Source organism: Garra rufa, chromosome 2 (assembly GCF_049309525.1).
Source record: "Garra rufa chromosome 2, GarRuf1.0, whole genome shotgun sequence".
Taxonomy (NCBI): Eukaryota; Metazoa; Chordata; class Actinopteri; order Cypriniformes; family Cyprinidae; genus Garra; species Garra rufa.
This window is the reverse complement of record NC_133362.1, coordinates 20,170,035-20,188,470: the sequence shown is the minus strand read 5'-3', so window position 1 is coordinate 20,188,470 and position 18,436 is coordinate 20,170,035. Positions and strand designations below refer to the sequence as shown.

At 39.1% G+C, this 18,436-nt stretch overlaps 1 protein-coding gene across 8 annotated transcripts in view; it reads right to left on the bottom strand.

The window, feature by feature from the left end:
• Positions 1–17,866, bottom strand: part of tacc2 (transforming, acidic coiled-coil containing protein 2) — a 51,139-nt gene extending 33,273 nt beyond the window's left edge. For 3 of the 8 annotated variants that reach the window (XM_073833866.1, XM_073833867.1, XM_073833865.1), the window contains exons 1-3: positions 14,917–17,865; positions 14,102–14,545; positions 8,084–8,356 (exon numbers count right to left, since the gene is read on the bottom strand). In XM_073833866.1, the coding sequence (XP_073689967.1) occupies positions 8,084–8,356; positions 14,102–14,545; positions 14,917–17,801 (3,602 nt within the window). In that variant the 5' untranslated portion in view covers positions 17,802–17,865. Of the gene's footprint in view, positions 1–8,083; positions 8,357–14,101; positions 14,546–14,916 lie in introns of all 8 variants that reach the window. The other 5 variants (XM_073833863.1, XM_073833864.1, XM_073833862.1 and 2 more) reach the window with 4 other exon arrangements.
• Positions 17,867–18,436: the final 570 nt, after the last annotated feature.

The window sequence follows — 18,436 nt, the reverse complement described above, 5'->3', positions numbered from 1 at the left end:
ATATGACTTGTGCAAGATAAAAGCAATATAAAGGCTTTGTGCAAGCCGATTCAAAATTAAGTCATTATTTGTGATCCTGGACCATAAAACTTAAGTAGCGTGGGTATATTTGTAGCAATGTATAAGTCTAAATGTATATTACTGGTATTGTGGTCCAGGGTGACATTTACTAAATCTTGGCCTTGAAAATCTGTGGTTACCATTTAATTTCATTGTACAGAAAAGTGCAGCTTGGACACTATACTAAATATCTCATTTTGTACTTCACAAAAGAAAGAAATAATGAAAGAAAAAAAGGTTTTGTACGGCAAATGATGACAGAATGTACAGCAGGCTTATACCATAAGACAACAGAGCTATAGAAACACCACTCCACCTACACAAAATGTTTTTCATGATCAATGTTATTCTGCTTTGAATGTCTACTACATAAATAGCCTCACTCTCTCTCTCTCTCTCTTTCCCCCCTCCCCCTTTTCTCCAACACATCTCAGTGTTCTATTTCTCTCTCATTCTCTCAATGCTGCAGCAATAGCCTCCATCCCCCACAAAAACACACCTCTCTCCTATTAAACAGAGACGTTACTCCCCCTATCCAGACGTCTGCAATCTCGCCAGACTGGAACGCACTCGTCAATATGTTTAAACACATACAGTGCCTTACAACCACCAGTAAACAACGGATGTAAATAAACATCATGTCTGATTGTGACATCACAAAGACACAATAACAATCCCCTCCTCCTTTGTGATTGCTGACTATTCTCTGACTAAATACTTATTTTTCTCACAGCACATGTATCAGTGAAGGAATACTCACATGCAGACTCAAACCAGGTGAGCAAACCAGGTACTTGAAAACAACAACACCAGCAGCAACGACAATGAGGTCGCCAAGAACCCTCCTCTCTTCTCTTCTGGTTCTTACTCACATGCTCTCGGGACGCTCCTGAGAGGGACAGGGAGGCTGTCCGTTCTCAGCGGACTCCACTGCTCCCATCCTCTGCTATATGATCTCCACTGACACCCGTCTCCCTCCTCCTCCCCCCGACCTGCGCCTCCTGTTCCTCCACGTCTCTCGTCCTGAGGGCCCTTGGGCTGGCGTCAGGCAAACGCTGCTTGGCTGCAGTAGATCCGGAGCAGATGGCATCAGGGACATACAGGCGCCCCGCACTCAGCCCTCAGCATCCCTTCATTTCACTCTCTCTCGGACTCCTTCTCCGTCTCGGTCTATATTGCATCAGGCTGTATCTCTCTCTGTATCCTTGACAACAATAGAACAGGACTGCGAAGCCTTGTGGGTAGAGATGTGGAAGGATGCGAAGAGCAAGAGAAGAGGGAGGGAATAAGCGATGCTCCTGCTCCTAGTCTTCAACTCTGTCTTCTCATTGGTTTGTTGTGGAGCTTGGTGAAGCGGCTGCTGGTTTTCTCCATAACCCCTCCCTCTCTAACTCTCTCTCTCTCTCTCTCTATCTCACTCTCTTTTTGTACCTCCCCTGGGACCAGAGAGCTTTAAAAGATGAGCAGCTTTTCCCTGTCGATCTGAGCTCTCTTGTGCCGATCAGCACAGCAAAAGCAGACAATAGCCGACCCCACGCCAAACTGAAAGACACAGGTCTCTTTTTTTCCACACAGAGAGCATGTGGTCACTCCTGTTTTTTGTTATGTAACACCTTTTATAGTTTCGCTGTGTTTGTATTATTTTTTTTATTGCCCTAAATCACACCACCAACTCTCCCCTGTGAAAGTAGAGTGACATTGCTGGTTTCTCACATTACAGAAACTTAACTGGATAAGAAACTTTACACTCATGGTCTGTTTTGGGTCTGAGAGACCCCTAGGGCAATTATAAGTATCCTGAAAAGAACTCTTAAACAACAAATGAAAATTTACTTGTGCTAATCACAAAATACTGAGATTTCTGAAAAATATCTTCTTGTTAAGTATGTTATTTCTTTATTACTAAAGAAGTTTAGTTTCATTCTTTATCATTTTTCATCATCTGAGGAAAAATGAATTACAATATAAACAAAACTTTAGCCTGATAACATGAATCAAACATTAAAGATGTTACATAACATCTATACATAAAAAAAAGTCAATGATTTTTACATGCTATGATTTTTTTGATTTTGGAAAGTGCATTTTGTGAGGGTTACAGTTCACTTCCCGAATAAACATTTCCTGATCATTTACTCACCCCCATGTCATTCAAGATGTTCATGACTTTTTTTTCTACAGTGGAAAAGAAATTAAGGTTTTTCTAAGGAAAGCATTCCAAGATTTTTCTCTATATAGTGGACTTCAATGGGAGAAAAATGGTCCAATGGTTTCAATGCAGCTTCAAAGGGCTCTACACAATCCCAGCCTAAGAACAAGGGTCTTATCTAGAAAAACGATCGGCCATTTTCTAAAAAAAAATGTAAAAAATTATATACTTTTTGACCACAAATGCTCGTCTTGCACTAGTTCAACTTCACGCATTACATAGTCACTTTGGAAAGGTCACACGTGACGTAGACGGAAGTACCGACCCAGTGTTTACAAAGCAAACATACAAAGACTAAGTCAAATGCCCTTTACAAAAAAAGGTAAAACTACAATGTCAAATGATTTTGAAGTTGGAAAAGAAAATGGGATGATTTGGAAAATGGGACTTTTGAACCAAAGTGACAAAGAACTAACCACGCATGACAGATCTTTTCACTAGATAAGTCCCTTATTCCTCAGCTGGGATCTTTTAGGTCTCTTTGAAGCTGCTTTTCAGTTTGGACCTTCAAGTTTGGAGAAAAATCCTGGAATTTTTTCCTCAAAAACCTTAATTTCTTTTCGACTTAAGAAAGAAAGATAGGAACATCTTGGATGACATGAGGTTGAGTAAATTATCTGAAAACTTTTATTCTGGAAGTGAACTAATCAACTACTGAAGCATAAATTAACTGCATGTACATCAGATTCTCTGATTTACTACTGCTGTTCTCTCATAAGTTTCAGATCTTTCTGTTTGCTCAGGTCAAAGTCACGATATACTGTATCAACCCTCCAGACAACAGAAAGAGGTAATGGCAGAAAGCAGCCATCAGTCCTGATGTTCTCAAATGACAGATGCATTAAAAATAGCAATGAATATGTTATGAAAAGGTCTGTAGGTGTGATCTGGAAATGAAAATGAGAATGAGAATGAGAATGAGGGACTGAGAGAAAAGAGTTTATCAGCCTGAAGGGGAGTAGTAGCAATTCACACAGGTCGAGCTAATCCATATTGATTTACAGCATGAGACAGCAGCAGTTGTGGGAAATTGGGACATTGGTGGGGGCATCTGAAACATGAGGAATATAAATCCATTGTTCACTCATGAGAAAGCAGAACAAAGGGCTTTTCGCACAGATCTGCCTATTCACTTACAGTATAGAGCCTGAGGACTGGAGTAGGGAAAGTCTTCATGCCCTAAAGTGATCTGAAATGTTTCGTTGTGTTCTTGTGTTTGTATATGACATAGATATGAACCTCTAAACATTAGCACAATTAAGATAAACCTGAAACCCTGAGCCAGGGGCCATTTCTCAGAAAAGAAAAAGTGGGCAGTTACTCTTCAAGAAATTATCAACTGCAATAATAACAAAAATAAAACAAATATTAACAAATACAAGATAAAATATTGCATAAAGCATGCCGTTTTCTACAGCAACACTGTCCAACAAACAACAGCAATGGATAAGGTTTCAGAGAAAGGGTTCCTTAATACTCATTGAATTTTCATTGAGCTTCAATAGCGTGGCGTAAATGTAAAGGGGGAGTGCCGAAAACTTGTACAAGCCTCATAACATCTGCTCTGTTAACAGAAAATTTGTTGAAGAAAAAAAGACGATTAATAATTAATAATAATGATAAAACAACAAATTGTTGTAACACATTATTTCCACATTATTTTAATGTCAAAATTTTTTGAAACCATAATGACTATGTGGCTTGATTTCAACATACAGTCAAGACATCATGGTACAAGTAAAGTAAATAATGATCCATATGCATTTAGCCCAGAGAAAAATGCATTACAGTCCACTACCAACATTTTTTTAAAATATAAAATGATCATAGAAAGCAAAAACATGCACTATTACACAAAGGGTGATAATAATGTAGCTTGCGGGTGTTCACACAAATGAGATTCAATGAGATAGTCAAGGTAGTCCTGTAGCCAACCATCCTAACGCTGGAAACCACTATTCACTTCAAACGTCTTTCCCATTATGACTTCTCTTCTCTCAGCTCAGTGTATTTAAAGACATATGCTTTATTACTTCTGGAAAATTGTGTGACCGGCAAGGAACACAGTGTTCTGCCGCATGTATATGCAAATTATGTTTTCATCTCAGCAGAAGCCAGTAGCTACATTTCCCTCACTCTGATTTTTATGAGCAAGAGTGATGAAAAACAGCCGTCTATGGTAAATTACAGCAACTGCGAAGGGGTTTTTAAAGACCTGTCACCAATTTAATGGCTGTCTGTGTCAGACAGCTAGAAGACATGTGATGGTGACATTAAATAACTCATTATTTTACAATAGTAGACACTTACAACAATGCTGTCACACGCAGAAGGAGAGTGTATAGTGCATACTGACAACTTCATCCTATGCTCAGACCCAGGAAATTGAAAATTAAATTTTTAAGCGGTGCAGCCACTGAAAGATATTGCAAAGGCAGTTTTTTTTAAAGATTCATAACATTGGCTTTTAGTATCCAGGCTGAACTGAGCCAAACACAGTACAGGAGTAGAGATATCATATATGGTTATTTCGTGTATGTAACATTCATATTTACTATGAATTATGAATCAATAAACTGTTGTTTGATTTGTTTGCAAGTTAACAAATTAAAATACTATCAAAACCTTATCTACTTGTATGATGGATATGGGTATATTGGGTTATGTTTTGCCCTGACAAAAGTGTAAATGTTTACCTGGACTTATCCAATAAATACTGGCAACTCATACATATGGTAGTGAATACAAAATAACACATACTACAAATGACCTTTAAAAAAAGAAAGAAAAACATGGGAGAGACAAATGTTGAAGAAGGAATGCCCTTGGACAGGCTGCATTTTCCTAATGGACATTTTATGTTAAGATTCATTAAGCTGGTGCCCCAGGACATCAGTTTATATTTGACTAGATGGTGGTGCACTTCTGAAATAAATCTCATTATGCAAATGCTGCTTTTAAGATTAGGTTCTCGTATCTGCATTCTGGATTCCTTGATGGGTAGATAAGATAAAAATGTGTATTTTTAAGGGTATTGCATCAGCTACAAACTACAGGTACAGTTTTTGCAAATATTTTCCTGACATAGTAAGGCTGTTTTAATCTAAACTGAAGGCTGTATTTCTGTTCTGATCTGTGTTTACAAGCTGTGTGCTGCAGTGGGCAGCAGAGTTCAGTTCCAATGCTGAAGGAAACACATAAACACGCTCGCCCTCTGCTGTCTGATAAAAGGAAATGCAAGCTGAGCTCATCGCCTGTCAACGTGGCTGAGTCATTCTGCTCTCTTTTCAAACATGGCACAGCCTCTGATAGATGTATAAACTTTTACAACAATGTGCACAAATGGAAATGAGTCACCTACAGTAGTAGCAGCGCACTCCATGGCAATACAGTATCTTAAAGCAACAGAGAGATTTTTATGCTTATGTTAGAATTAAAGGAATAGTTCATTCAAAAATAAAAATTGTCATTAATTACTCACCCTTATATTGTACCAAACTTGTAAGACCTTTGTTTCTCTTCAGAACACAAATTAAGATATTTTTGATGAAATCCGAGAGCTTTCTGACCCTGAATTGACAGCAACGCAACGGACACGTTCAAGGCCCGGAAAGGTAGTAAGGACATTGTTAAAATGGTACATGTGACATCAGTGGTTTAACCTTAATTTTATGAAGCTACGAGGATACTTTTTGTGCCCAAAGAAAACAACTTCATTCAGCAATTTTTGAATCAGTCTTCAAAACATGTTCAGAGAACCACAACGCATGCGTGTGGTGCTGCTGACGCAGGAGCCGGCATTCTGACATAGAACGTCCATCTCTCTTAGTTCATCGTCTCTATATTCTGGTTCAAATAAGTAAGGCTAGGCAAAAAATTGCAAGTCATCCTCTCTGTTGAAATCTTCAAACTGTTTACGAAGACTGTTTTATGTACAGTGTCCGTCTTCCTCTGCTTGTAAACAAGGGTTTACGCATCTGGGTTTTTACGTCAGAACACCGGCTCCTGTGTCTGCAGAACCACATACATGTGGGGTACTCTTGTGAATGTGCAGAAGAAACTGACAGAAGAGAAGAAATGTTGTTATTTTTGTTTTCTTTGCACACAAAAATTCTTCTCATAGCTTTATAAAATTACGTTGGGTCTTGAACATGTCAGTTGTGTTGCTGTCTTTGCAGGGTCAGAAAGGTCTTGGATATCATAAAAAAATATCTTAATTTGTGTTTCGTGGATGAAGGTCTTACTGGTTTGGAACAGCATGAAGGTAATGAATTATTGACAGAATTTTCATTTTTGAAAATTAAAAATGAAATTCTACCATAAATACTATTGTAAATAATACCTAACTAAAATTAGATACTGTTCAAAATTAAGACACAAAGTATTACCTTACTTTCTGGCTGTCAAATGTTAGTGGAAGGTAACAATGGTTCACATGTTGAACTACACCTGTGGCTATACTTCTAAGATGTCAGTGTGAACTTGATGGGAAGTGACAACTAAAAATCACCTTGAAAACAGTTGGTTAAAATCAAAATATCTACAAAAGTAAATTTAGTCTTGAGAAATAGTCTAGAATCATTTGCTTGTGGATGACACTTGGTTTGACATATTGTTGTATTAAAAGTGAATGTGATGGCTTTTATACATTTTAAGCATGACTTACAGGGGTCATCGGATGCTCATTTTCCACAAGTTGATTTGATTTTTTAGGGTCTTAATGAAAAGTCCATTACATACTTTGGTTAAAATCTCTTAATGGTACTGTAAAACAACACCTTTTTTACCTTGTCAAAAACAGATCAGTTCACAGCGACCCATTTTGGTGCATGTCCCTTTAAATGCTAATGAGCTCTGCTTACCCCGCCCTCTCTTCTGTGGGGTTTCATTTAGCCTCAGAACTTGCTAACTAACACATTGTTAGGAAAGGCTATTTGCAAAGATTCATAAAAAAACTTATACCCACTCCTTAGGTGAGGATGGATTACGAATGATTTGCGTGAACATAAACACATTTATGTAGATCAGGGTGCATTCCCTTCAAAAACAAAAGTAATCCTCTGTGTCTTCAGTGGTTTAGATGTTGGGAGTAAATAATGTTCATTATTACACCCAACAACAAAACACCTCAATCACTTAGGAGACATTCTTGTCTTTCCCGGCGGCGAAACAGCTCTAAGTGGTTCTAAGGTAAAACACCAGTGTCAAACAACAATCGAGGGAGCGGCCTGGGCCTGTGTGACGTCACACGGCCAAGAATCTGAGAATGGCCTAATTTGAAAAAGGGTTTATGATTTATAGGGATTAAAAAAAGCACTGGATGGATTGATCGATGACTCCTTATACATATACAGTGTGGTATATGTTTCTGAGTGCTTCATAAAATTATTACAGACACAGGGGGAAAAGGGTGTAATGAGGTACTCTGTGTACAGTACTGTACATACTGTACTTCCAGTTTATGGCACAAATCCTCCAGGCTCATCACTGCTACTATTTTCAGTCAACAAAAACCTCCAAACGCAGTGAAATTACGTCGTGCATTCACATAAATTTAAATAAATCTAATCAGTATTCATAAATTCTCATCAGTGTGATATTTAAGAGCATCTGAAAGCAGCCTCGTGTGACTTATAACACCCACACAGAGAGGGCATATGAGTGGCAAACGTGTTATGCTCAGCGACTCATCCGAGTTTCTTAAAATAACCACAAAGCAAAAATAATATCTCTACACTTGTGGCATCCTTACAATCTTCTAAGCAAGAAAAACTGTAAACGTTTAAGCACACTCAGTAATTGATCATATCCTACCTTGCTGAAGGCTCAGAATGCTGGAGCTGTTGGATTTGAGGAGGCACAGGGGCAGCAGGGGGAGCCTCGGGTAGATCAGAAGGACCAGGAACAGGAGGAAGGATCTGAGGCTCAGGGGGAACCCTGTCCGGAGGGGTAGGGGGCGGTGTGGGGAACTCGACTGTGTCCTGGAGCAGGTAGACAGGGAGGGCAGGAGCAGTGTCGTGCTGTGGTAGGGGTGGTAAGGGAGAGGGGACAGGCTCACTCCTCTCAGCAGCTTCTACCAGAGAAGACCTGCACAACACACATATCCAGACATTAACACCACAAATAAACATGCAAACACACACAGCACAAAGGGCAGGGTGAGGAGTGACGCACTGTTACGGATTCAATTGTTTATGTAGGAACTATTTTCATAGTACACAAACAAATGTGACCCTGGACCACAAAACCAGTCATAAGTGTAAATTTTTTGACATTGAGATTTATACATCAAGCTGAATAAGTAAGCTTTAGGATAATATAGGACAATATTTGGCTGAGATACAACTATTTAAAAATCTGGAGTCTGAGGGTACAAAGAATTCAAAATATTGAGAAAATTGATAAGTTCTTAGCAATGCATATTTCTAATAAAAAATTAGGTATATTTACGGTAGGAAATTTACTAAATATCTTCATGGAACGTGATTTTTTCTTTAAAGAACACTGACAAAATGTATCATGGTTTCTGTAAAAATATTAAACAACTGCTTTCTACATTAATAATAATAAACCTTGTGCACTAAATCAGCATATTACAATGATTTCTGAAGAATCATGTGATACTGAAGACTGGAGTTATTCCTGCTGAAAATTCAGTTTTGTTATCAGAGGAATAAAATTTTTTTTTTTAAATAATTAAAATAGAATCAATTATTTAATTTTGTAATGTTGTAATAATATTTCACACTAATACTTTTTTACTATATTTATTTTGTATATTCTCAAATAAATGCAGCATTAATGAGAACAAGAGTCTTTTTAACATAAAAAATACAGATTCCAAACTACAGATTTTTAACGGCAGTGTATTTATATTTGCTATGAATTATAAATAAATAAATTGTTCTTTGATTTGTTTGCTGATGAACCACATAAGATGTTGTATATATAAATTTACACAAAAATTATAACTAACAATCTTATTTTTTGGTAACACTTTACAATAAGGTTCATTAGTTACAGTAATTAGTTAACATGAGCTAAGAATGAACAATACTTCTACATCATTTTTTAATCTCAGTTAATGTTAATTTCAGCATTTACTACTGCATGATTAAAATCAAAAGTTGTGCTAGGTAACTAATTAATGTACTGTGAATTAACATGAGTTAACATCAAAGGATTGTATTTTCATTAACTAACATTACTAAAGATGAATACGTGCTGTAATAAATGTATTGCTCATTGTTCATTCATGCTAATTAACACATTAACTAACATTAACTAATGAAACCTATTGTAAAGCATTACCAATTTTGCATACAATAATAAATGACAATGTCATATATCATTTCTACCATCTCTCCTGCACTCTCGGCAAGGGAAAAAAAATGCACTAGCTAAGCAACATCTGACAAAACCTAACCCAACAGGCAGAGCAGCAGAAAGCCCTTCAGCTGCTCCTGTCAAGGGGTGTGCCTCATGTCACATACTAAAAATACAACTCACTCCACCACACAGCCTAAACAACTGTACATAGCACTGCTCCATCTCATCAGAAACAGTTGCAGACAGACCTCTAATCAGGCCTACGCACGCATCCAAATATTACGATCCCCTCCATCCTACGCTTTAGCCCGATAGTGGGAGATTGCATGTTAGACATTACCACAAACCACAACTTTAATGAACACAACAAGGTTCCTAATGCACCAGAGTTAATGGGAAGAGCACAAACACAACATCTAATCTCCCAGGAGCAGCTGTGTCCATAGGAATAAGTCCAGACAGGGTTTTTAATAGCAAACAGACTGTACTAAATAAAGGCAGCAGGGGGGAGCTGAAGTGTTAGCAGCCATAAAAATAACAACGTCACTACTGTTAGCACAGCCGCCATACAGCTTTTTCACAGTCGTATGTAGGTACACACACTCCATCAAACTAACTGACAGCAGTATTTAATGCATAATTAGATAAGTACAATGGATAGGTTTGAGCTAAGAAGACTGCGTCATACCGTTCTCTTAATAATTGCAACTATTATCGCTTATTGTCTCATTTTGTAATGTAAAATTGAACATTTTGACTAAGAGCTTCTTTTCAAAGCTTCACTAACATAATTGTCTTCCATTAACTCTAAATGATTGCAATGGCCAATGTTTGTTGCCATGGTAACTGTTGCTTAGCTCTTGTCACGCATCACAAGGTTTCCTAACCAACCCTTTCTCTCTCTAAGGAGCCATTGCATCCACACAGTTTTATTTGCTCATAAAATCACCAGTAGCTTTAAAATAGAAGCGAACTAAATGACACAGAATAGTTTGGAAATGACATATTCATCTGCCCTATATAAAATGTGTGAAAGCTGGAAACACAGAAGCTTGTTGTATGTGACCTATTTGGTAACTTTGTGGTAGGCACTATAAAAAATTAGCATGAGCTTTTAAAGGTCCACTGAAGTGCCTTGAAACACGCAGCGTTATTCTATGTGGTGACATACTTTTAACTGAAACAAAAACATATCGCCCAGCCCCGCCCACTAATTTTGAATAGCCAATAGCGTTCCAATATCTGCTCCGGCAAGAGCCGTTGAGCTCGGTAAAGCCGCATTTGTAAGCTTATGACAGCCACAGACTAATAAATTACCCCACAAATTCAATATGAAACTTGCTAAAACAAAATAGTGATCATTATCATGCTGAGGCTGTGTAGTTTAATACATGCCGACCGCACATATGAGCGCTTATGATCTGCTCCGCGTCTCTTTGTAGGGGGCGGGACACTACGGACTCTAGAGAGCATTTGATTGGACAGAACGTTTGATGAGAAACTGAAGTGCACGGTGATATCATCCAAATAAGTTTTGAATGCCCATATCTTGTAAACGCGAATTTTGTCTTTGTTTTGCAGCACACTAGCTTATAGATCACCTTAAGGCTAATATATTCATACTAAAAGCCAAAAAACTTTAATTTTGATTTCAGGGGGACTTTAAATTTACCAGGATGAGGCGCTAACACCAACACGTTATACATAAATTTGTAACTTTTTAAATAACCACAGAAAATGATGTCCTTTAGTTTCCACTGAGGGATAACATAAGTAGTTTATTGAAATTGTAGCTGTACATGGTTTTATTAAAATCTGAAAAGTTATCTTAACAAGATAATATTAGCTTGTACATGTGGCAAGTTGGTAGCTAGCCTAAAACATCTGACTAAAACCATCAGGCTATAGTTTAGCGCTGTATTTCATTTATATACATATCCTCAAAAGCCACATAGTTCAAAATACCATCTCTGGGCAATCCAAAATAAAATAAAGTAAACTCACATCATGCCACAAACAATGTATCACAGCGTTTTATGGGTTTGTGTCTAAAAGGTGTTTACAAAGGTTGCATGTTACCAAGAGCAAAGTATCTTAACTGCACTCATAAAGTGCAGCGTAATCTACATTCCTTACAATAACGGAAGGTAACCTTCTGTCAACACAAAGCAAATCATTATCATCAGGTGTCTGACGCTGTCAAAACAAACAAGAGTGTGCACGCTAGTAAATTTGACAGACTTCACAACACACTTCCTTATTCCCTCCCCATCTTCCTACTGTCCCTCCCCCATCTATCCAGTGAGACCATCCCAAACCATCTGTAATTAACATCTCTCCAAATATCCACAAGGCTGTATTTTTCAGCAGTAAGCGTAAACAGCAAATGAGGTATAGAACTCACCCGAGATCAGTACCGGAGTAACGCGTGCGACTATTCTTTTAGGCAAGCCACTCAAAATTCCTCAGGCAGCCACTTTACACTGCCTCTCTTTTATTTCTCCCCGTTTCTCTGAGTCTTTTGAGAAACTAGAGATCTAACTATCTATCTTCTCACACAGAGTAATATCTCAACTGGAGTGGCCCTGAACTATGGCTTTTGTTCCACACTGACAGACCTCTTGGTATGACCTCATGTGAGGGCGTTGGTGCAAATAGCAAACACATATGCATGCTTAAGCAAGACACGTGCACAGACACACACACATACTGACAGATACATGCAAAATTCCTTTAGTCCACATCTGTGGCAAGCAACAACGTGTGGGCCGTTTAGGGATACTGGGACAAATACACACAGTCCAGTTTCTCCCCTCATTCTCACTCCCTGTCACTTTGTCCACCACTCTTTCTTTCCTTTTATCTTTCTTTCTCTCTGGCTCCGGCATGTCTTTCTAAATGAGGTGCTAGGCTAAAACCCCTGACTGACAAGCACCAAGTGCTCCACTTTCATCGGTTGTGACAGAGCAGATATAGACTAAAGAGAGGGAGTGGGGAGTAATGACAAAATGAGAGAGAAGTCCCCCAAAGGAAGCTACAGTTGAAGTCAAAAGTTTACATACACCTTGCAGAATCTGCAAAATGTTTATTTTACCAAAATAAGAGGGACTGTACAAAATGCATGTGTTCACATCTAGTCCACAAGAGAAAAATGACCCCGTTCAAATGTTTATATACAGTTGACTCTTAATATTATAAGAATCAAATAGGAAAATAGGAAAATATTCTTCAGTTGGGGTTCGGAATTTTAGTTCAGCCTGAGGCTCTCAAATGGTCTAGAGAGAAAATAAACACAAAGTACAAATTTTTGTTTAGTGATAGTCGCTTGTTTGTCCTGAACAGTTAAACTGCTCGCTGTTCTTCAGAAAAATCTGTCAGGTATTTAAACCCTTTCCAACAATGACTGTATGATTTTGAGATCCATCTTTTCACACTGAGGGCATATGCAACTATTGCAGAAGATTCAAATGCTCACTGATGCTCCACAAGGAAAAAACTATGCATTAAGAGCCAGGGTGTAAACTTTTGAACATTTTTCTTATTTTTCCAAAATATTTGTTTTTTTTCATTTAGTACTGTCCTATAGAAGCTACAGAAGATATTTACATGTTTCCCAGAAGTCAAAATAAATAAAATTTACCCTGATCTTCAAACTCAAAAAGTTTTCACCCCCAAACTCTTAATGCATCGTTTTTCCTCTTAATGAGTGTTTGAACCTTCAGTAATAGTTGCATATGAGTCCCTCAGTTGTCCTCAGTGTGAAAAGATGGAGCTCAAAACAGTTATTGCTGGAAAGGGTTCAATTACCCCAAAATACTGAAAAAAATAATAATTTGTGGGACCTGAAAAAATTTTCGGAAGAACAGCGGGCAGTTAAACTGTTCAGGACAAACAAGGGACTAATGAACAACTATCACTAAACAGAAAAAAAAAAACAGCTGTGGACCATTCAGGTTACAACACAGTATTAAGAATTAAGAACAGGGTCATTTTTATAAATTTAACTATTATTTTTTCTTGTGGACTATATGTCTTTCACATCTTTAATGTGAAATATCTTATTCAGGTCAGTAATAAATAAAAAGTGCATTTTGTATGATCCCTTATTTTAGTAAAATAATTGACATTGCAGATTCTGCAAGGTGTACGTAAACTTTTGACTTCAACTATAAGTGTATATTGCAATGCTCCATACTAAACAGGTCCTTTGTAACAATTCAACATACAGGTCTTTGAACACCCATGGAGTAATTTGGTTCATTTAAGCAATGAAATGGACAAAATTCATTATACAATATCCGATTTAGCCCATCCAGCCCATCATGCATGCATGATCCTTCTATCAATTATGTTATTTTCTGGACCTAAATAGAACTATTTTGGCATCCTGTAGTCTAAATAGTCATCATTTAAGAGGGATTTCTTGGTAGCAACTCAATAGCAAACCATATAAGTGGTAAATAGTTAAAAGAAAGTGCATAAGAAGCATTTAGGAGGTCTTACCTGCTGTCTAGTGGTTCTTCTGGCTGCTTAGTAACAGGGGTAAAACTCTCCTCAGGGGCAGGGGGGAAACTCTCCTCAGGTATAGGGGGAAAACCCTCCTCAGGTATAGGGGGAAAACCCTCCTCAGGTATAGGGGGAAAACTCTCCTCGGGTGCAGGAGGAAAACTTTCCTCAGGTATAGGCGAAAAACACTCCTTTGGCGCAGGGGGAAAATTCTCCTCAGGTATAGGGGGAAAACTCTCCTTAGGCGCAGGGGGAAAACCCTCCTCAGGCACAGGAGGAAAGCTCTCCTCAGGTGCAGGAGAAAAGCTTTCTTCAGGAGCAGGGGGAAAGCACTCTTCAGGAGCCGGGGGAAAGCTCTCTTCAGGAGCAGGGGGAAAATATTCTTCAGTTGGGGTTCGGAATTCTAGTTCAGCCTGAGGCGATCCGAAGCTCTCAAATGGTCTAGAGAGAAAATAAAAAGAAAGTACAAATTTAGCTTACTGTTTGTCTCAACGCAAACGCCTTGTAGCCTGTATGCATGTAAGTGTATGTGTCCGCTCAAATATGAGAAGCCCAGTGTGTGTTTGTGCGTGGGTATGAAAGGATTCTTTCTTGCCCTAAAGGGCATGAGTTGATGTCACTGTTGAGGTCACACTCAGGAGATAATAGGCTGTAGTACTTGTACTTGGCTCCATTTTCACTCAAAACGTCACACAAGCATACTTTATTATATTTGTGTCAATTAAAACGACTACACCTTATTTTGACATATCTGTGAGTGCAACAAAGTCCCTCACAATCTCTCATTTTAAAAACATCAATTTGAAAAGTACCTGTTTTCTGTCGATCCACAGGTAGTCTTGTCTCTGTGCTTTGGAATGACTTGAGACGTGAAGGCTGCCTCCTTCAGAGCTCTGAGCCAATCAGAACCCTCAGAGGAGTTGACTGTATCTGACCTCTCAGGTACAAAGACTGCACTTAGGCTGTCTGAACTGTCGATAACCTGTGATACCTGCTCTGTTCCTGTGCCTGAACCCAGCAACACATCTGCAGCTTTTGACACCTTGCTGACTTCCTCTTCAACAGCTTCACTGTCATCTTTCTGTACTGCTTCTATTGGTTCTATGTCTCTAAGAGAGTTATCTGCTATGTCAGGACTTTGCTCACTACTATTTTCAACAGTATTTGTGGCGTTTTCACATAAAGTTTGGATAAAAGACTGCTGATTGACTGTGGAAGGGGACTGGAAGGAATCCTGGGGCTCAGTCACTAAGCAGACAGAGGTCTCAGGGTATAACAATGGCACATCCTGTTTCATTTCAGTCAGTGTCCCATTAGAATCTTCCTCGGATTGCTGGTTTACATTACCAACTATTGTTTCATCAGGGGAAAATAAAGACTGCTCCTTCAACTTGCTTTGGTTTTCTTCATGGTTGGTTTCTTTCACTACAGACTTTAAAGACTTAGATTGAACCCCTTTGGACATTTCTGTGTGATCCTTTTCAATGGCTTTATTCTCTTTCTCATCCTCTATCTGTTTACTTATCTCTTGTTGAATTCCTTCTGCCTCTTGTATGTCATTTAAAATGGTGTCCTCTGCTTTCACAGTACTGTTTTCAGTGTCCAAACAAGTTCCTACATGTTGTAACTGCGTGAGCTGCTCTTCAGAACACTGTGTTTCCTGCTCCTCTGTGTTGTGGGTACCACCTGGGAATTGCTCTGACAAATGCTTATTAAGCGGCTCCATCCTCCAGGCGGCTGTCTCAGATTGGGGAGTGGAATTAGGAGTGTTAGGTTCTAGTGCATCTTTAATGGCCTGATCCACACTTATCTCTTTTTCCTCTTTAATACTTTCCTGGAGCTCAGAAGCTGAAAAAGAGGATGTGGTGGAGAGCTGGCAATCAGAGGGCTGAAAAACGAACTCTTTCTCTTGCTCGGCTTGGGATATTTCTGCAGTAGACATCTGTGCAACATCACTCATTGAATCAGAACTGATCTCAGTGTTTCCAGTGTCTCCAGGGGTAACAGAGTCGAAACATTTCTCCTCTGTTTCTATTCCTGCTTCATGGTGTGAGAGGGTGGGAATCACAGAGAACCCACTTGAGTGATTTACAGGAAATTCGGAGCCTTTCTCGGTGTCAAGTATTTCGTTCCTCACACTCCCATGCTCATCCGCACTGACTTGTGATTTGGTGCAATCTGCATGTTTACTCACACTTTGCTGTGATGCTGAGATGGAAGACTCTTTTGCCCCTGTATCCCCTAAAACGTCTGAAGTTTCAGAAGCTGACGATGCTGTTACAGACAAGTTAGGACCTGACTGTGTTTGGATTTCACTTTCACCACAAACAGGAAATTTCCCACCACTAAGATCTATTGTTTGTATTGTCTTCTTTTCACTGTCTGGGCATATACCGTACACAGCAACATCTTTGTCATAGCCCTCTACCAATGTGGCACTCTCTGGTGTGTTTAGGGATCTTTGAGCCTCTGCACTACAATACATTTTCACCTTCTCTTGCTTTTCACTTGCCTCAGCAACTGTGTGATTATTGCTCTCAGCGTTTTCTAAAACGTTGCTTTTACTCACACTTAACACTGCTTCTGGGGCACTCATAACCTTCTGTTGCAGCTGGAGCTCTTGGGACGGTGAAAATGCCAAATCTGACTGCCTCAAACTCCTTGGATCTTGTGTGTGGTCAATGGCTGGAAGGGATTTTTCAGTTAATGCCCCTCTACAACCCAGAGCCTCTTCTGTAATTCCTTCGGAGGTTAAACCAGGATCATGCAGAGGGCTAGACTGCAATTTTCCTCTTGGAATGGTTTCATCCAATAGTTTTTCTTTTCCTGATAGATTGAAGAGATTTATTAATGTCTGATGTTCTTCTTGTGTTTGATCAGCAGTCTCATTCTGTTCTTGAGAGGTACTTGCTCTTTCTTTGCTGTCCTTTTCTGAAATAGATGGTACATTTTGTACCTTATTTTCTTGCACACACTCCCTGTTTTGCTCTCCTCCCATCACCTGGCTGAATTCTTTGGATACACTTTCATTCATTTTTACATTGTCAGACACATGTTGAACAGGCTCCTCAGTCAGAAGTGTAACGAGATTGCCTTCCAAGTGCATCAGGTCTGAATCACATTTGATTTCCTCATTAGAAATTTGTGGCATTGTCAAAGCAGGTTGAGAATGAAGAATTTCTTCATCACCTTTTATTATAGAGGCATTTGCCTCTTCTCTACTATCTTTCAGCTCCTTAGTAGGCATTTCTTCTTGTTTCTTTTCATTTTTTTGTTCAATCCCTTCTTTCTGGGAGGCACTAGTTTCATTTTTTGCATTGGATTTTTCCCCAGTTTCCTTTACACACTCCTTGCTGTGCACGTCCCCTTTCACAAGCTTTAATTCCTCAGATGTGTCTTTATTAATTACCTCATTTTCTGTAGGTACATTGCATGAATCATTTTCATGCTTAGAATTCAAAAGCCCTTGACTCTTCCCCTTTCTATTGACCTCCAATTCTTCAACACCCTCAGATGCTTCATTCTGTTTCATTTTTGCATTTCCAACAATATCTGGCTTCTTTAACACTACCGGTGAAACACCTGCCTGTTCAGGTCTGTCAGTCATAAACAGAAGGGTCTCAGATAATGCTGCAATTTCCTGTGTGGAGACACCAACAGGGCAGGGTGGATCATCTGCATTTTGAGATGTTAACATTTCTTCATTCGCACCTGCAATATTCTTTACAATCTCTGTGTCAGAATTACACACAGAGTTCACACTGCAATCCTCTCCGGGTCCTGCTAAAGCAATATCAGAGTCATTAACGGACTCACAGTGACTCAGCATTGGGCCTGGAGCCTTTAGTACAATGACAGACACATCCCTGGCATCACTGTTAGTGCTTTGTGTGGTGGTTGAGGAAAGATCCCTTTGTGCTGGTACTGTAGTCTCCGCTGCAGGAAGAAAAGGGACAGTTGTGTTCCCAGCATCCGCTGCATCATTTTTCATTCCATTACTGAACTGTGATTCAGTCTGATAGGGTAGCATGTCTGCACACTCATCTGCTTTTGACAGAAATGGCATCTCTGAGATTGTAGTAGGCTGCTCTGTGTTGGATATCTCATCAGGTTGAGTGTAAAGGTTGCTGTCTGTGTCTGAGGCAGCTGCTGGAGACATGGAGCTGGTTTTTACCTGTGACTCAACTTCACATGTGTATTTTTCTGGATTTGGCTCATGCTCTCCACTGTCATTTACAAGATTCTCTGAATCACCTGGACATGTTAGTTCTACATCACCTGCTTCAGGTAACCCACATCCTTTTGATTTATCAGTCTCTTCATCCAGCTTTT